Source organism: Rosa chinensis, chromosome 1, assembly GCF_002994745.2.
Source record: "Rosa chinensis cultivar Old Blush chromosome 1, RchiOBHm-V2, whole genome shotgun sequence".
NCBI lineage: Eukaryota > Viridiplantae > Streptophyta > Magnoliopsida > Rosales > Rosaceae > Rosa > Rosa chinensis.
In genome coordinates, this window is record NC_037088.1 from 18,884,962 (window position 1) to 18,905,403 (window position 20,442).

At 39.3% G+C, this 20,442-nt stretch overlaps 1 protein-coding gene and 1 non-coding gene across 2 annotated transcripts; one reads left to right on the forward strand and one right to left on the reverse strand.

Moving 5' to 3' along the window:
- Window positions 1–354: 354 nt before the first annotated feature.
- Window positions 355–437, reverse strand: LOC112183200. The gene has a single exon (XR_002929790.1). It is a non-coding gene; the product is annotated as a small nucleolar RNA U31b (small nucleolar RNA).
- Window positions 438–12,111: 11,674 nt separating this feature from the next.
- LOC112191429 (nascent polypeptide-associated complex subunit alpha-like protein 1) lies at window positions 12,112–14,267 on the forward strand. Its single transcript, XM_024330807.2, has 4 exons — window positions 12,112–12,270; window positions 12,768–12,852; window positions 13,486–13,616; window positions 13,717–14,267. Exons 1-4 carry the CDS (start codon window positions 12,211–12,213, stop codon window positions 14,047–14,049), a joined length of 609 nt encoding a protein of 202 aa, XP_024186575.1. The 5' UTR covers window positions 12,112–12,210; the 3' UTR covers window positions 14,050–14,267.
- Window positions 14,268–20,442: the final 6,175 nt, after the last annotated feature.

Below are 20,442 nucleotides of genomic sequence, written 5' to 3' on the forward strand. Positions count from 1 at the left end.
AAAAACAGTCTTTTGATAAAAAAATAAAATTAAAAAAATTGTTCAGGTATTTAATAGTAGGTGCAAATCTCAAACTTTCTTCATGGTATCCCACTAATTAAGCCACCATCACCGGACCTTCGTTGGTATTGCTTGCTTTAGAAAATGACTCAGATTCCGATCCGTATTCTTTGAAGCTAGTTTCTTCCAAATGAGAAAATTATCTCTCACAATCAAGAATCTTCACTCTATATGGATATGTCTAATTTACAAATCTGTACATTGTGTTCAAAGAGATGAGAAAAGCTTAGAAGTCCTTCAATTTAGATCAAGTGAGGTTTTTGGTACTATCACTTTTTCTTTAAAGAAAAAGAGGAATAAGAAAGAGAGTCAATCACCACCAAGCATCAATTTTTTGATGCGCAAATCTGGGGCGACAAAACATCTCATGATCTTTCTTGTTTGATTACACTAATATTCATATGAATCTATGAACACAAATAAGTAGACTCCGCAACACAAATAAAGAAGATGAGAAGTTGCACCAAATATAAAATGGAATCCAAATTGAGAAGCTGCATCAAAAATGGATGTTGGCTACTTGCAATTGTAGGAGTTGTTGGTACGTGTTATCAGTATTGAGATTGTTGGGATTTGATTGTTTGTTTGTAGATTTTAATTCATTTTCTTCCTCTGTTTGGGTAATATTAGGGTTTTAATTCAAAATATTATATTAGTTTCTCAAATAAATTAATTTTTTTTTACACATTGAAAATTAACAAGTCAATATATATAGATTACTTGGCAGCTGCCATATCATTTGGGATTCATATTTGGTATAAGTTTTTGGGGTCTCTAGCATTACTCAATCTTCAAAAACTGAAGGACATCCAACTACTGATTTTTGAAAGTATGAATAGAATCTAAAAAAAGAAAAAAAGTGTTCAAGTAAATCTCTATTTTATGTTTGGTCCAAACTCTAGGTTACTTGACCTAGTGTTAATAGGGTTTAGAAGGATCTAGATATTCCTATTCAATGTATGATTACCTTTCCTTGTATGATTTAGATTGTATGCATTGTAATTCTCTATATAAAGAGACCCCTATTATCAATGAGAATACACAGCAATTTTCTTTCAATTTCTGATTCCCTAAAACACGAGCCCTAACCCTAGCCCTAAAAATCAAAACCCTAAAGCTCTTCTCACCAAATCCCCCGCAGCCCAAAGTTCGCTTGCTGCCCCCGCAGCCCTAAGCTCGCTCGCTGCCCTCGCGGCACTAAGCTTGCTCGCTGCCCTAGCGGTCCTACGCTCGCTCGCTACCCTAGCGGCCCTACGCTTGCTTGGTGCCCCCTCGACCCTAAGCTCGCTCGCTGCCCCCGCAGCTCCTACGAGCCCTTGCGCTCCCTACTCCACGGTTACGCGCTCTGCATCTACTACCCCTTAGCCCTGCAGCACCCGCAGCCTACCCCCGCAGCCCCGCGTTCAGTTAGCCTCGCCCAAAGCTCGCCTGCCTCGAACATCCCCGCAGCCTATTTTCCAACACGCCTGCATCAACAAGCGCGTGTTCTCAAGCCTCGAATCAACAAGTAAGTTTTTAAGATTAAAGCTCCCGTTTTTGAAGTTTTTCATTCTTTTCTTCTTTTTCTCGGGGACTTGCAAACTCTCTTCTTCTACCCCCCTTTCTTAATCATAGGGGAGACCTAATCAAGCCGAACGGTGGGGATTCGTGCTCACTCCAAGCTTGGAGCTTGTTGAGATCTCCAAACTTAGAGTTTGTAGAGAATTTATGATCGACCACTTACGTCATTGTTTCGATCTAATCCAATACCTCTTGGAATTGAATTTCTTGGAAGCGATTAAGCTCAGAAATTCCTAAATTCGTGGAAGCGATTACGCTCAGAAATTCATAATTTCTCAGGAGCAACTACACACAGAAATTTTATATGTTTTCGTGGAAGCCTTTTACACTCCGAAACTAAACCTAATTTCTTGTTCTCTTTCAGGATGAGTAACCTGAACAAATTGGACTTTGCTCCATTGGGAACAACTGGCTCTGGATATCACAGGTGGGTTAGTGATGTACGCCAGCATCTCAAGGCCGATGGAATCTTAGATACGATTCTCGAACCTAGCCAGGACCTACTAACTGTTGAGACTCAAACTTTGGAAGCAAATAGAGCAGCCTTAGAGGCAAATAAGACAAAAGCCATCATCCTAATGACTCGTCATATGGATGATTCGCTCCAGTACGAGTGTATGAATAAAGAAGACCCCAGAAGGCTGTGGGTCTCACTCGAAGAAAGATTTGGCAACATCCGTGACTCCCTGCTTCCTGACCTAGAACTGAGATGGCATAGCCTCTGGTTCTGTGATTTCAAGTCAGTTCTTGACTACAACTCGGAAGCACTTCCCATTAAATCCTTAATGGAATTCTGTGGTAAAGAGATCACAAATGCGATGTTGATTGAGAAGACTCTCTCTACCTTCCCCGTCTTTGCATTGATGGTTGCTAAGAACTATCGAATTGATGTTACTGTAGGACGGATCACAAGGTTTCATGAGCTCATTGGAGCTATGAATGTCGCTGAAAAGCATGACAACATCCTTGTGAATAACTATAATTCGAGATCTGTGGAAACAGAGCATATTCCAAAATCCAATTATAGTCGCGCCCCTAAGAGATGGTGCCAAGAGCGAAACCCTAATCTTAAGGATATTTCTAGACGTTCTGGTTCATATAATCGCTCTACTTGGGAAGGTAACCACCAAAATAGGCGAACACGGAACCGAAGAGGTAAACGTGGAAAGAGAGAGGGAGGCAACGTCTCTGGTCATGTTAGTGGCGCCACCAACACTAAGAGCCATCTAAATAACACTTTCAAAGTGCCTCAATCAATGGAGTCTGAGCGAAGAGATGTATGTTCTCGATGTGGAGAATCCGGTCATTGGGCACACATTTGTAGAGCTCGTGAAGAAATTGTCACCGCCTACAAAACATATTGTGAAACAAGAAAAGCTCACTATGTGGAACAAGAAGATCATGAAGATGATCTAGAGTGAAGGGTTGAAGACTACAAATCTGGCTGGGATTAATAGATCACCAATTCTGTTTAAGTCTTTATTTTTCCAAGAGATGTAATAGGCAATTGCCATATACTTTGTAGTAAATGCCAATGGTTTAGTATTTCTTCAAAGTAGGCTCACCCAAAGTAAGTGTGATGTCTAGGAAGCTTCTGAGATTAGTGTAACTTAAGCGAGCCTTGCTCCACCGACATCTCTCTACTCACCTGGTCACATTTATTTTGGAATTACCAAAAGAAGTTAGACGACTACCATTGTTTTGCATTAGCTAGCATTTTGGATTAGATTTTCTTTGGTCAAAGAGACAATGATGTAACTTCGTTGGCTTATGAATAAAATTTCGAGTTCTTTTCATTATAACTCCATTTTGATTATGAGCATATGACTTTGTGACTACGATGGCTGGGCCATCAGTATTAATTCAAGGACATGGAATAGCCCAAGTTCCCTTTGCCAAATGACACCTTGATTACTCTCACAAAAGCTCTCTACGCTCATAGGGCAAATCGCACCTATGAATAGCCAACGGATTCCTTGCGAAAACGCATGTGGAGAACTGAAATGAGTTCCTTTGCAATACCTCTAATGATTATGAAAAAATACACATCTTAGAGAAGTTTATGTGTCTCTCTAATGGACTCTATGTCACTATCCGAGCTATTAAATCCAATAAAAGTTATGAGAGAAGATCTCTTGGATTTAAACACATATTGGCTTTGTCACGACATGATAGGTCATCCTAGTCATGATATGATGATCTGTCTACTAAAGACTTCACACGGACATCTATTTTCTCGAGCGAAACAAAGCATGAATCAAAAGTTGATTCTTGGACTAAGTGTGATCGCCACAGCCGTCCACCACCAGCCTAGGGCTGGCATAGTCCTTATCCATGAGCCATGGATAGCGTACATCATGGTGATGACGCCCCAGGTGATATTGCAATCACCAACTTTGCTTCAAATAACGTTTCAGACACTCAGGCCCAACCAAAATCCTTATTGGTTGCTTCTAAAGCCTCTCGCTCATTTTACAAAGCCCGTTCCTTAGGGAAGTTAGGACTAAGACCGTCCTATGCAAAGGATATGAAAATACTCATTTTGTTCTTACATAGAACCCATGGGGATTCTATGGACTGATTCAACTAACTTGCAGACGTTTAAATATCTCATGATGTTGGTTGACACGCAAACACGCTGGTCATGTGTTGTGCCATTGTCCACTTGTAATGCTGCTTATGCTACACTCCTAGCACATATCGTATGACAACGGGCTCACTCCCCGAATCATCCTATTCAGTCAATGGTATTTGACTATGCTAGAGAGTTTACATCGAAGACTTTCGATGGTTATTACAATGGGACTGATGTTGGACATCATATTCTCATGAACACACCCAAATGGTCTCGTGGAAACAACTACGATGGTAGTTAGGATATTGGTAATGCATACCAATCTCCTTATATCAGCTTGGGGTGATGTAATATCGCATGCAACTATGCTAATTCGTCTATGACCCACCGCCAATCAATCTACCCCTACATTACAACTAGTGACTGGGTACAAGTATCATACTTACAGACATTTGAGTGAGCCATTTATGTGCCAATTACACTGCCACAGCGCACTATAATGGGTCCTTACAGACGAATGGACAACTCAGTTGGATTTGAGACTCCAACAATCGTCCGCCACTTAATGCCCTTACAAGGCGATCTCCTTACCGCTAGATTTGCGGATGTCACTTTGATGAGACAATCTTCCCGTCGTTAGGGGGAGATAAGAACGCGAATATTTAGCAGGAACGACAGGAATTGTCATGGTCTGTTCCCACTATGTCCCATCTCAATCTCCACTAAAGTGACAAGATCACACATATCTGCTGCAAATATGCCTGCAAGGATGAACGTCCCTACGAGAGGACGTAGCGCCACCCTACACGGAGGTAAGCATGGTGCCAACGCCAAAGAAAGTGGCACTCTGGCGTTACAGGCCATGGCCCCAGCTAGGATGCGTGGGAGGCCTGTGAGTTTTAAGAATGCTTTGGCACAACATAATCCTTGGATCATCAAAACTCAAAATCCGTCTCATGAGAATCTTTCGGGTTATGGTTACAGTTGGGGGATGCCTTAACGTCAGAACCTATTCCTGAGAATATAGAACTTTATGAAAATTACACTAGTGTACATGAGACGTGGGATAGAAACTCCATCATAATTGATGATGTAGTTGAGCATTTCGTTGTGCATGAGTTTGTTTGAGTCCGATGACATCGAACCACGCTTCTTTGATGAATGAATGCCAACGTAGAGAAATTTGGCCTAAATGGAAAGATGTGATCCAGGTTAAGTTGGATTCTTTAATGAAGAGGAAGGTTTTTGAGCCAGTGATGCCAACACCTCATGACATAAAATTTGTTGACTAATGGGTCTTTGTTAGAAAGCGTGATGAGAAAAAGAGATGGTAACCTTGCCTTATGACACAAGGCTTCTAACAAAACGCCCTGGAATCAACTACGATGAGTCATATTCTCTCGTAATGGATGTCACTGCACTTCACTACCCTTTTAGTTTGGTAGTTTCCAAATATCTGAACATGCAGCTTACGAATGTGGTCACTACGTATCTCTATAGGGATCTAGATACGGAATATATATGAAGGTTCATGGTGAACTTCATTTACCCAAGTCAAGTGGCTCTAGACCACGGAGCGCGTTTACAATAAGGTTGAAACGCTCACTAAGATGACTACTTGATTGGGTGATATGCCCACGCGTTTCCATAATAAGTTTCGAATTCTATCGCGGTTCATGTTGGACATGATCTTCATTGGAAGCCCTTAAAGAGTTAAGGGAAACCGCTAAACACTTGAAATCAGAGTTTGAGATGAAGGATTTTGGGAGAACACGATTATGTCTTGGTTTGGAACTTGAGCAACATGTTGATAGATGCTTAGGCATTTTGACAAGGTCAAACCTTCAAGCACCCCTATGATCGTTTATAGTCTTGATCCTGAAAATGACCCTTTTCGTTCAAAGGATGATGACGAAGATGTGTTAGAGGCAAGAGTGCCTTACTTGAGTACAATAGGCGCATTATTGTACTTAGTTCAATGCATAAGACCGGACATTTCATTTGCAGTGAACTTGTTAGCTAAGGTATAGCTCTGCGCCAACGCGACTCCATTAGATTGGTGTAAAAGATATCTTTCGATACTTGAGATGTACGACTAATATGGGCTTGTTCTATCCCTACAGAGAGACGATAGATTCGGACCCATCACACACTAGGAACGCCGCAAACACTGGCCTGCTTCCTCTATCCCCATCCTAAAACGACAGAAGTGTTTTGGAAGGTTTTGCTGATGTTGCGTATCTCTCTGACCCACACAAAGGTCATTCCCAAACTGGTTAAGTGTTCACCATGGGTAAAGACCGTGATATCTTGGAAGTCTACATAACAGACCCTAGTCACTATATCTTTGAACCATGCAAAGATTATTTCTCTTCTCGAAGTGGTTCATGAATGTATATGGATTGGATTCATAATTACGCATGTTCGAAACAATTGTAGTTTGAAGTCTACCACAGATGAGCCTACGAGCATTTAGGATAATGCTGCTTGCTTTGAACAAATGAAGCAAATGCTACATCAAAAGTGACAACACCAAGGATAATCAGCAACAACAGACTCTTCTCAAGATCAAAGTGAACTAGGTTCAATCTGAGGACAGTATGACAAACTTGCTCACTAAGTCATTGCCCAAATCCACGTTAGAGAGACATGTGGCAAGAATTGGCTTGCGAAAATTATCTGAACTCCCATGGTCGTAGTCATCAGGGGGAGCTGTAGACATCAGGGGAAGATGTCTACATGTTAGTCTCGAATCGTGAAGGGTGTGTTGTGCTCTTTTTCCCCTTCGACCGAGGTTATTTTTGTCCCACTAGATTTTTATTACTCAGCAAAGTTTTTAGCGAGGCAACGAGAGAAGCACCGCGTTTGGGCAACACAAGGGGGAGTGTTCAAGTACATATCTATTTTGTGTTTGGCCCAAACTCTAGGTTACTTGACCTAGTGGTAATAGGGTTTAGAAGGATCTAGATATTCCTATTCAATGTATGATTACCTTTCCTTGTATGATTCAGATTCTATGCATTGTAATCCTCTATATAAAGAGGCCCCTATTATCAATGAGAATACACAACAATTTTCTCTCAATTTCTGATTCCCTAAAACAAAAAGGTCTTTTATTGATTTTATTAGACGATGGGCATTATAGGAAAATTAGAGAGGTGTAGATAGCAAATTGGTTATTTGTAAAAGTAAGTTGGAGGTCTATTAAGTAGAGAGGTCCAAATGCCAAATTTGGAGGTATGAATAGAAGCTTCCTTTTTAAAATTATTGTAATGAATAAAAGTAGTAAAGTATTAGAGGCCGTGACCACTTACCCAATTTCAGCTTCAAAATTGCCCATTAACTCCACTAAGAGTTTTTTAACCCATTTACCCAATCTAACAACTATTCACATTTTTGCCCCCATTAAACAAATTAAAACTCATCATCTCTCTCCTCTCAGAATCTCTCTCCTCCTGGACTGTCTCTCTTTCTCTCTCTCTCTCTCTCTGACGGCACCGGAACGGCTACGTTAGATTCCTCCAGCCTTAGGTCGCGACCCTCCATGCCATGCCCATCGTCGCCTCCGACTCCGCCGACTCCCTGCCCGTCCTAAAACGCAGCTTCTGCAGCACCGGTGATGTGGAGGTGCTGTCCAGGCTGAGCCGGAGCCAGTTGTTGAAGGTGGTGGTGAACTCACCGGTGGTGCAGATGAGGATGTCGGATCTCGGTGGAGCAGCTAGATTTGCTGAACAAACAAAGCGTCATCAGGTCCATGGATCCCTCAGCTGCACCCAACGTCCGATCGGTGTAGAGGTTTTCTCGGTTTCCTCCGATCTGGAGACGTCGAGAGATGGTGGCTATGATGGTGTAGAGCGCCGGCGTGGGGCACCTGCAGGCATGGATGAGGCCGGTACTAATGAGCAAGTAGAGGTGTTGCTGCGTCGGGGCTGGGATCGGTCGGAGATGGGCTGTAGGTGAGCGACTGGAGAAGAGGGCCTGGAGAAGACGAAGGCAGTCCGGTCGGAATCGTGCCGGAATCGGGCTGGAGGAGCATGGGTGTCCACAAGGGAAGCGTGGGTGGCCGGAGAAAAATTCTGATGGTTTATTTTTTATTTTTTTTATTTCGATGGTTTTTTTTTTCTTTTTCTTTTCTGATTTCGATGGGAAGAGCTCCGAGAATGGGGAAGGAAAAAAAAGTGAACGTTTACAATTGAACATATAAATTGATCAATTGTGTCTATAGTGTATTCATTTTGGTTCACTTAAGGGCAATAATATGATTATTGGGGCAATAATATCAGTATTGGATGGCAATAATAAGATTATTGGGGGGGGGGGGGGCAATAATAAAATTATTTATTTGGATATATAAACCTCCGAAAGCTTTCAAAATTCAAAACAACTTCATTTTTCACTAATTATTGATCTCCAATAACAAGTTTATTGGGGGGCAATATTATGATTACTGGGTATTGTTGGGGGGTATTAAAATCAGTCGCCGGAATCCAGTCACCGGTCCAGTAGCCGGATTCGGGATTCCGATCACCAATCGCGGGATTCCAGTAACCGGTCGCCGGATTCCTGTAATCGATCGCAGGATTTCGATCACCGGTCGCCGGATTCCTGTCATCGGTCGCCGGAGTCCGCTGCCGGCCACTAGTCACCGGAGCACAGCAAGGTGGAGGATGACTTTTCTCTCTAAGTGAGAAAGAAGGAGAGGGCAAAAAAGTCCCAAAAATAAATTAAAAAAATTAATTGGGTAGTAGAGAAATAATCTCTTAGAGTGTTTTGGGTAAATGAGGTTAAAAAACTGTTAGTGGAGCAAGTGGGTAATTTTGTTGTTGAAATTGGGTAAATGATCATTTCATTGTAACGGCTCATTTTGTATTATACTTCATAGTTATGTTTAGTTGATGTATCATACCACTAATTAAATAATAATAATTATAATAAACTATGTCAAATTTATTTCATAAAATTAAAGATTAGAGGGCCACTACTAAATGCTTAAAGACAAATTATGGACTTAACTAAAAGAGAAAAAGAAAAAGAAAGGAATTGTTCGCCAACGGTTGGAAAAACTCAAATTGAGTTTTGGATCAATCATGCAATCATGCAACTTGAAGTTTGAAGTGGGCCAATTTTGGTGGTCTATATTTAGATTTAGACCAAGAAATAGACTTTAGACCTCCATGTAACATTTTTATAATAGACCCAATTTATAATTGGAGATGGGTTTTGTTCAATCATGGTCTAAAATATGGACTTTGAACTTTCTATTGGAGAAATCCTAATGGTGTTTTGCATACCCCTATTTAATAGACATAGTTTATACGCGGTTTATTCTCTATTAATGTTTTGTTTCGTGTGTTTTTAATTTTAATGCTAAATATGTTTGTTTTTAGGTTGTCGAGTATTGTAGTGAGGAGGCAAAGTGTAACATTGTTGATATAAGGAAGTGCGGTACAGGCAAGAAACGCAAAGATTGTTCTGTAATCAATGTTTAGTATACTCATTTTATAATTGTTGGTGTGCATTGTGTTGGCATTCAAGCACTTCTTAGCCAACAAATCTCTTGAATCAAGAAGTTACATGTCAGAGAAAATAATAGTCAAGTTTCTAATTTCAATGTGATTATATTCTTACACATTATTTCAAGAAATGGTTTTGAGATTTATAATAAACTTAGAGTTAAAATGAAGGTGGAAACAGTCTAATATGTCTGTAGATGAGATTTATCTATCTCATGGAATGTAATTATAAGTTTTATCTGTCATATGTAGTTCATGGGATTTAGGCATTACATCCCCATGATGGTCTGATGTATTTTTTTGAACTTAATATATAAACATGGGGTTGAGCCTGCCGGATTGACTGTATTTCAAATCCCATTCAAAATGCCTGTAGATGAGGATTAATACATCAAATTATGATGCTTTAACAAGTTTATCCATTTCCCACATCGAATTGACTTTAAATTAATGCAATGGCTAATGTGTAGGATATGCGCCATGGCACGACAAATCTAGGTATTTGTTGAGGACATGTACACTGATAGGTGTTGATTTCAGATTTTTTGTTGAAAGAGAAGACGAATTGTATAAACTTAGTTGGTAGTAAATTGGCTTTAAACTAATGTAATGGCTAATGTGCAGGATATGGGCCACATGGCATGACAAATGCACACTCATAGGTGGCAATGAAAAAGAAAAAAAACTTAGTTGCCTAGTTGGAAATAAATTTCATAGCAAGAACCATAAGTATTAACCTAAAATGATATCAATCTTTGCATCAAACTATGTCTCTGGTTGACTATATAATCCATCTACAAACCTAAACTTTTAATCCATCTATAAAACCTAACCCAAAAGTAGAGTTAGAGCTCCAGGTGACAAAAAGTGTCATAATAGTGACCATGACCGCGATCACCATTGGAAATAAGGAGCATGTAAGGTAATGGTCATGGCTCCCACGTCAAGAGTAGCAGAGTAGCTTGATCTTGGAGTCTAAATTGAGCGAAGAGTAAGAGTGACTCAAGTGAGTCATATGTGATGAGAGTATCACTAATCCGAGTAGAACTAACATAGTCTCATACATTGGACGAAATATTAATAAATGTGGACTCTAGATCAATATCATTCATGATGCCAATGACAAGAATAAGATTCGAGAATTCTGGGATGTTTTTATTCTTCTTCTTATAGAGGCTTATACTCATACAACCTTGTATATTTAGGAAACTAATAATTACATAAGGAATAAAATTACATAATCCTCATTATTACCCAATCATAAAGCTCATGCCAGCACTCCCCCCTCAAGTTGGTGAATAGTTGTCTTTTTTTGAAGAATAAAATAAATTAAAAACTAAAGCTTTTGGGGCAACAAGAGTTTACAATGTCAAACAACAAGGCTTTTGAGGCCTCTAAAGGAACCCTATTGTTCTAAGAATCATCACTAATGGTAGTGTGACTTAAGTTTGCTACTGCACCTGCTATGAAGTTTGCTTCTCTGAGGACATGTTTAACGAAATTGAATGGAAATAGGTATCGATCCTCTTTATGTCCTTGATGATTTTTATTAGTCTCCAAGGTGGATTGATAGATCCACTAATAGCGTCAATGACGAGCTTTGAGTCTCCCTCGACATCTATCTTCCTATAGCCTTTAGCTTTTACATAATCCATGCTATTACGAAGGGTAATGGCTTCTGCAACTGGCACTGTTGTCTTGCCAACTTGTTGAGTAGTTGCAAACAGAGGCCTTCCAAATGAGTCCCTGATTACAAAATCTCTTGCAACAGAATCTTTGCAAATCGAGCTGTCAAAATTGATTTTAACAAAGTCCCTAGTAGGGGGCTGCAGCTGGTGAATAGTTGTCAATCATGCCCAACTTGTCAAGTAAGCTGTTAAATACCTTTCTTGAGGCTAATTTGGTGAGAACATCTGCAAGTTGCTGTTCTGATTGATCAAACAGCAATTGAATCACCTTCTTATCCAGATTTTCTTTAATGAAGTGTTGATCCACCTCCACGTGTTTAGCTAAGGACTTGGTAGGGATTTCTCATCCCGTACTATTTTATTTTCATAATTTTCTTTTCTCATCCTTTATTGGCCCGGTCCCTATTGTACCAAAAAATTAAAACTTAAACAGAATCCCCCACCTTCCCTCCCCCTTTTTTTTGTTTCAAACTTTCTTTCATTACCTCTATCTCCTTTAATTTTTTTTTTTTTTTTTTTACAGTACTACAAAAATTCACGTTAGGGTCCCAGCCCAACAGAAAAAAAAAAAGAAGACAAAAAGGTGTTGGAGTGGGTCCGGATAAAAGAAAGGGTGCCAGCCCAACAGTGAGCAGTACTAGACTGCAATTTCAACCAAGGTTAAATGTCAGATTGGTCATTTCACAAAACCCTGGGAGCCTCCCGAGTATAAAAGAGTCGGTTTCAGTCCCTGAAGAGTCCGACTTTGGGGTTTTAGGGTTTTCAGCGAGACGACGCAATCTCTCAATCTCTTTTGAACTCTTCAAATCTAGCCATGACTGCTCAGACTCAGGAAGAACTCCTCGCCGCCCATCTCGAACAGCAAACTATCGATGTAAGCTTTAACTCTTCTCTCAACCTTGAATGCTTTCTACTGTAGAAATCGGATAATTGTTTATCAATATTTTCAGATTTGTTTGTGGTGGGTATTGTAAATGTTACTGATTTGGTTCTCTTTGATAGGGGAGAACACTATTTGCTTAATTTTGGGTTTGATTTGCTGCACTTCAAATGAACATGAAATTATTATAATCGGATTGAATGAGATTTTTTTTTTTTTTGGATGTGGTAAACTGTAAAGTTCCTAGAACAAGCGGAATAAATAGAACTTAATTTTGAAATAAACCTTGGCTAATTTATGGATGTAATATTGGTACTATTGACTTTTGATGAGTGTCACTGTATTTACGTTCGTAGCGTTGTTTATTTCATTTATTGTAATGTTTGTGCTTGAACTTTTGCTACTGCGGTTGTAGTTAATTTATAATTAGGTGGTGATGGATATAAGATTTGAGATAGATGGTAATATGATACTTTTTTTTTTCTTGGCAGCCTGATCAGCCTACGGTTGAAGAGGAAGATGACGATGATGAAGATGAAGACGACGATGATGACAAGGATGACGATGAAGTCGAGGGTAAGTTCAATTTTAAGTTTGTGGTGCTCGGTTTTTCTTCTTCTTTTGGTTTCCTTCAAGCTTTTATATCCTTGGTTTAAAGGATATGTGCACTCTCCTTTTAATTTGCTTGCCGCTAGTTGGAAGGATGTACAGAACATCTGGACAGTACATTATATTTACTTTGAATCTGTTCTACAATAAATGACACCTTAATGAGTATATAATTTCTCTCTGTAAAACATTGATACAACAAAAAGTAGCAGAAGGCCTGTCTTTAAACAAATAGTGGCATCTTTTATACAACAAGTTCGAAGATCATTCAGAATGTAATACATCAACTGCCTCCTTGTATTTTTTGTTTTTTGACATGCGTTAGATAACCTCTGATCCATCTATATATATATATATATATTTGTGTTGGCATAAATGTCTTTCGAGAAACTGTAAATTCTTAGCTTATGAGTTTCAACTGAAGCCACAATACTAGATATTTGATGGTTTTATATGTCGTGGTGAAAATAACAAACAAAATGAAAGATCAGTTTGATTAAAGCTTGTTGTTTCGAACCTGCCTTAGGCATTTAGACCTGAATGAAGGCACACTTGGCCTTGTTTGACAACATTTTTCTAACTATTTTTGTTTGGTTGCAGGACAAGATGGGGAAGCGAGTGGCAGGTCAAAGCAAAGTAGAAGTGAAAAGAAAAGCCGCAAAGCAATGCTGAAGCTAGGAATGAAATCTATTCCAGGAGTTAGCCGGGTCACAGTAAAAAAGAGCAAGAATGTCAGTGCATCATCTACTGTTATACACTTTGTTAGCTGATATTATTTGTGCTAGTATTTGGGTTGTTTGCTAACGTACTATATTTTCAATTGAAAATCAGATCTTATTTGTGATATCCAAACCGGATGTTTTCAAGAGCCCAACTTCAGACACCTATGTTATCTTTGGTGAGGCAAAGATTGAGGATTTGAGCTCACAACTGCAGACTCAGGCTGCAGAGCAGTTTAAAGCTCCTGATCTCAGTCATGTGATTTCCAAACCAGAGACCTCGGCCATAGCCCAGGACGATGAAGATGTAGATGAGACCGGAGTAGAGCCCAAGGATATTGAGTTGGTGATGACACAAGCAGGAGTATCTAGATCAAAGGCTGTAAAGGCACTGAAGGCTGCTGAGGGAGACATTGTTTCTGCTATCATGGAACTTACCAACTGAAGTGTCTTTAGAAATGTTTTCTAGTATGTTATTGCTTATTATGCTTGTCTTTTTTATGGTTTTTTCAGATCATGTGTGCTGGAATTTGGTCCGGATTATTTCCAATTTTAGTCAAGTTATTCAGTCTTTTGCTCAACCTTGTTGTATCAGTGACAAACTGAGAATTGCTTAAACTAATCAAGTTTTTTCCAAGTTAAGTGGGTTTATTTGAAAACAAATGATGCGTGTTATGGTGCATTTAAAATTTTAAGTTAGCGTATAGAAATTCCATGAGATCATAGCTTGTGAGCTATCAGCTGTTTTGCTGCCTCCACAACCGTAGTATGCTGGTGGTAAATTTGGTAGGAATAATGTTTTGGATAAATAATTAACTTGAGAACCAGGGTAGAGTATTTGAGGTTATAGACGAGCTATGCAGGTTTACCACTTCTCCATCCCAAAAAGAACATAGAGAATGGAACATCATTATGTACTTTTGGGGTTACTTGGAAAATAATTTGAATGGCTGAAACAATGAATTCGAAGAGAAGAAGATATAATTTGCAAGAAGAGTCGTTGAGGGACTTTACGACGAGTTTTGGTTCCAACCCTCCTTGCTTCAAGTTTTGGTTTCATGGATTCTGGTGGTGGCGATCTAGGTGGTGGTGGTGGTGGTGCGTGCTGAAACCCCTCTAGTTCTGATGTTGAGAGAACACTCATGGCGGCTAGGGTTCCGTCTTGGGCCCTAGGGTTTAGATTTGGGGTGCACCTGGGCTTTGCTCCTGCTAATGGGGTAACTAGCAATCGAACGGTCGTCGGCGACGGTGGTGCTGATACTGACTGCGGCAACACACTTTATTCTAGGGTTTTATTTGAGCCCTAAGGTTAGTTATGGGGGCATGAATGAGGGTTTAGTATGGACTACTATTGTTTTATTTTCAATTGTTTATTTTTCGTATTTCCCCTTTGTGCGTGGGCTTGGTAGTGACAGTCGAGCTTAGTAGTATAATTTTTGTATGCAGGATAATATTGAGGCGTGTCTTTTTAGTATGGCCGTGGTCGGCTTTGGCAGATCCATTTATTGTTATGTATATGTGGACTTTAGGAGCTGGAGTCTTTGTTACTACTTAGGGGCTTTTTTACAGACTGTGGTTGGCTTCTTGTAACATTTAATTACTGTTTGTCATTAGGTCTGTTTGATAAAAGTGTTTTCTTCTCTTCTCAAAAAAGAGAAAAAAGGAAGAAGAAGAAGAAGTAGACGAGTCGAGAAGGACGTGTATTCGATTGTCGTTTGCTGTATACATGTATAGCAAGTTAAAATCATTTAGCAAAAAAAAAAAAAAAGATAACACTTACAAAACATCTGACAAAGAATCACCTTGCTTGCATGAATCTTTGTGTTCGTAGATAATTGGAATCAAAAACTCCAACAAGCAAGGGTGTAGCCAATATAGGGTGAGAAGGGTCAGTTGATCCCTCTCACCTTTTGGGAATTGCTCCTTATTGGTTGAGATCTAAACTTCTTTCATATAAAACTAAGTCTGATTGGCTGAGGCTTTAATTGCCCTTTATGAGGAGTTCTGCACTTCTGCCTATTGGTTTGGCTAGGCCTCATCAAAAATCCTGCGGATCAAGTAAGCCCATGGAGGCTCCTCGGCTTGGCCCGTCAAAAAGCCCTCAATAGGTCTGACCCGGTGGGTAGAGGGCCGGGCTTGGTTTAGGGGTTTGAAACTATGGGCTGGGCCCGTAAAAGCCCGTAAACTATTATATATATATATATATATATATATATATATTTGTGTGTGTGTTTATAAATACACACACACACACAGATATATATATATATATATATATATATGTATGTGTGTGTGTGTTTATAAATATATATAGATACACACACACACACACACACACACACACACACATATATAGATATATTTCTATGTGTGTGTGTGTGTGGAAGTTCTCATACTTCTATATAGAATATGTGCATATATATTCTACATATCGTGACTACGGTTGACCAATTCGATCGGATTCAAAAATATGGTGAAATTGGCTAATTTTTTTACCACACTCATAATTTATTGTAATAACCTCATCCAACGGTCGGTTTTTCCATTTTCTTCTAATTGATAGTGGTTGCTCTTTAGAGTCTATGATATATAAAAATAGGTTTTTAAGAGTAATTAATTTTGACCTAGTTGGTCGAATTCGAAACGAGAACCAAATTGGCTGGATTTCTTACAACCACCATAAAACATTACAATCTCTCCATCGAGCGGTTGGTTTCTCCAAATTCATTTTCCACTTTATGGTTACTTTAGAATGAACCTCAACAATTTAAATGCAATGTATAAGTCAATACAACTTTAGGAGGCAAATTGGTATAGGCCAACGTCTTCGTAATTAAAATTGAAAATTTTATCTTATGTGTGATGCCCCTGAAATTCATAATTATTTTTCGAGGATTTAATTAGTGGTTATTGGACTATTTCATGGCTCGTGGATGGAGCGGAAGTGTTTCGGATGAATTATTATTCGAAGAGTGTGGATTTGGGGGGGGTGGGGTTCAAGGTTGACTTTTGATAAGTTGAGATACTCTGAAAACTTCATTCACAAAAGTCGTAGAGCGCGTTGTTACGAGTTCATGGATATGTGGAATGCGGAAATTGGAGTTCATATGTGGAAGTTATGGCGGTCTGAAAAAGTTTCCATTTTGGTATATATGGGATTTTTCCGGAAAAATATCAGAATATTGGAAAGTTTCCAAAAAGAGAAATTTTTCTCTCTCTTCGGTCCCGACCTCGATTTCGCCCTCTCCACTTTGCCGGCTTCATTCTTCCTCATCCGGTCAACGATTGACTTGAAACAAAGTGGGGTTTTCTCATCTCGACCTCCTTTACAAGTTTGTAGAGAAATCGAAGTGAAATACAAGCTGTAGGTGGCGCTACAAGGCCGAGAAGAAGCCACGTCGGGGACATCGCCTTCGTCGGAACTGGAGATTCTGGCCACCTTTGCTGGTGATTCTTGAGGGCTTTTGGAGCTCGTAGGACGTAGATGTTTTCCACAAGATGGCTTGCATCGATTCAACTCGTGGAGGTCGAATTTTGGATTTGAAATTCTAGGGTTTCAATCGGGCAAATTTGTTCTAAGGTAAAATTCGATTGATTGGTTTACATTTGGACTTTGATGTAGTTATGAAAGTTGTAATTGGAGTTGAGATGATGACCTTTGATGTTGGGAGTTTTTTGAAATATTGAGTTTTGGCCGGCGGTGGTGCATCACCACCTGTGGCGGCGTTCTGGCCATGTAAGGGATTGTTTCTGGTATTATATATCTTCTACTCGTCGATACGAGCGTTTTGATTTATAATACGCAATTTTTTGGAGTTTGTATGAATTTGTTATGATTTTTACTGTTTCGGACCGTTTGATTTATTCTATCCGTGAGGATCCGAGTGTCCGATCTACTTGTGGTTTTGTCACATTGATTGTGGAAGTATTCAGGAGACTTTGGGAGGTCTCGGAAGTGGTTTCGCCTCGATTGGCGCCACTTTGGGGATTTTAGTTCGATTTGGGGATTCAAACTTTATTTAATTGTGATTCGTTGACTGAATCAAGGCTGTACTTCCTTAAGTGCTTGATAGAGGGCATTCTGTAAGTAGTCTAGTGGTGTGAAGACGCAGCGGGAATTTCGAGGTGAGTAATCTCACAAGGTTCATTTATGAACGGAGTTACCATTATTGTTTTGCCGTTATTGATTTAACTGCAAACTATAGTTGGTATTAGTAGACATTCCTGAGCAAATGACTACGTATATATATATATTTACGTGAAATATATGTATTCTTGTGGGTGATGTGTGATGAATAATATGCATGATTGTGTTCATATTATTGTTGAAGGCGACTTTTTAGGAAACAATATTGTGGAAAAAGATGTTTTATATTGTTTGAAAAGTAGTGCATTGGATGTTACATTTTTGAGTCAAGCGTGACTTATTTTAAATGTATTGGTCCTTGAATCAAGAGTCACAGATGGTGACAGGTCGCAGATGGTGACCAATGGTTGATCTGAGACCAGAGGGGGTCTGAAGATCATATGTCACAGATGGTGACCAACATTGGATTCTGAGACCAGATGGGGTCTGAAAATCATATGTCACAGATGGTGACAGGTCGCAGATGGTGACCAATGTTGATCTAAGACCAGACGAGGTCTGAACATCATATGTCATAGATGGTGACCAGCAATTGTTTTTAAGACTAGATGGGATCTGAAACGTGACAGGTCGCAGATGGTGACCAACGTTGGATTCTAAGACCAGACGGGGTCTGAAAATCAAAGGTCACAGACCAAGGCAAGAAATATGGAATCAAGCCTTTGGCCAGGGAAGTGGGTACGATCAGCTAGAGCGCTAGTCTGTCTGCCATTATAGCTTATGGGAGTAGCGGTCGAGGTTGCTGGAGACTCATAAGCATGTAGCTTGAAAGAAAGTCTCGAGAGCATTCTTTCTTTTATTGTCTAGATGAGACTTGAATTGCTTCTTGATGGTTAAGTTAGCAAATAGAACATTGTCACAGCGGTGACTTAAGTTGTCCCTTCAGTAGAAAGGACATGGAATGTTAGAAGGAATCATGGTTTCTTTGTTCCTTAAGTTGATTGTGTGATTTGTTTCTTGATTGAAATGTGAATTTGTGCGGGCCTTCTCCCGTGATTTTGTGTAAGTTGTTTTGAGTTACTCATACGAGCTTGCAAAAGCTTACCGGGTTTGTTGTGTGGCGACCCGGTGCACCATTCAAACGGTGTAGGGGTTAATCCTGTAGGTTAGGATGATCGGGGTTGAAGTTGAGGTAGCTTGTTGGCAACAGAACGGGTAGGAAGAAAATTTTGTTGGCTTCGCAATTGTTATGACTCGCTATGTAGCAAAACTCTGAGGAGCATTTACCTTTTATTTTGTGATGGCAATTTAATTCGTAAGCTTATGTAATATATGACTCTATGGAGCGGGTCAATATTGGAATTGTGGGTTCAGGGCATCAATATGTACTTGGTTTAAAGGGATGATTTCTCCATGTATTTTGTATTGATGACTGAATGATCATGCATGTATAATTATGGGGTTATACATCGATTTTTTATTTGTGTTAAAAATCAGGGGCGTGACATTATGTCCACACATATCCATTGATGGAATATTTACAGATGTGATGTGAAAAGATAAGCACGTTTCGCGGTCGTCACGCCATCGGTCAACCAAGAATATATACAAGTGACGATGGTTGACCAATGCGATCGGATTCGAAAATATGGTGAAATTGGCTAAATTTTTTACCACACTCATAATTTATTGTAATAATCTCATCCAACGGTCGATTTTCTCATTTTCTTTGAATTGATAGAGGCTGCTCTTTGGAGTGTGTGACATATAAATATAGGTTTATAAAAAAATTAGTATATTTAAAGATTTAATTGTAAATAAAGCCCGCAAGGCTCACTTTATATGGGCGGACTTGGATCATTCGATTCACAATGAAGCCCGGCCCAGCCCGTTATTATTTAAAAATGTAGTAAGGGCCGGCCTGGCCAGTTACCAATGGCGGCTCGCCCCGGCCCATTGACGAGGCCTAGGTTTGGCTGAACTTTGGCCCACTTTATTAGGATAAGCTTTATATATAAATATAATTTATATATTTATCTTCCAACAAAAGACTTGGTGTGTTTTCTCAATACCAAGAGTGCAAGACTACCTTTGTCAATAGACCGAGTACAATAAGACATTGGACTATTTTTCTATTTTATCATGGTGGAAGGAGACTCTGTCCACCATTGATTGCGTCCAAAATAAATGTGGTGTTCCTTAGAGACTCAAGGCAATCATCTAAGACATTAAGAAGACTGCTAGCTGCTTTGAATGCTTCTCTATTAACCATGTGTTTCGAGAAGCGAATTTTCCAACTGATGCTTTAGCAAACATAGAACAGTATAGAAGTTCAAGTGATTGTTGAGAAAGTAATTTTCCCCCCTTAGTTAGAAATACAGTCATTTTCAACCAAATTGGGTCGGGTTGTATTAGAGGTTTATGCCTGTAATTTTACTTTTCTTATCAAAAAAAGAAAAGAAAAAGAAAGACTATTCTTCTATTTTACTAGGCATTGAAAAAGTGTTGGGACAAATTAATACAAAGTAATGTATTTGTCTTTGAAATTGCAAAACTACTTTGGTAGACAGTTTTAATTAAATAAAGCATTTATTATCCGATAACACTTTAATATATAAGTGTTTTAGGGAAACGAAATTGGGAGATAATAAGCTGTGTGTATTCATTGAGAATAGGAGCCTATTTATATAGAAGATTACAATCAGAGAGTATGAGTCTTACAAGGAAACTGAATCATACATCAACTAAGAT

Bases quoted from the DNA above. Each gene is read 5' to 3' on its own strand.
- LOC112191429 (XM_024330807.2), top strand. From the start codon at position 12,211: ATGACTGCTCAGACTCAGGAAGAACTCCTCGCCGCCCATCTCGAACAG. The intron at 12,271-12,767 runs GTAAGCTTTAAC...TTTTCTTGGCAG, and splicing joins TCGAACAGCAAACTATCGAT to CCTGATCAGCCTACGGTTGA. The intron at 13,617-13,716 runs GTCAGTGCATCA...ATTGAAAATCAG, and splicing joins CAGTAAAAAAGAGCAAGAAT to ATCTTATTTGTGATATCCAA.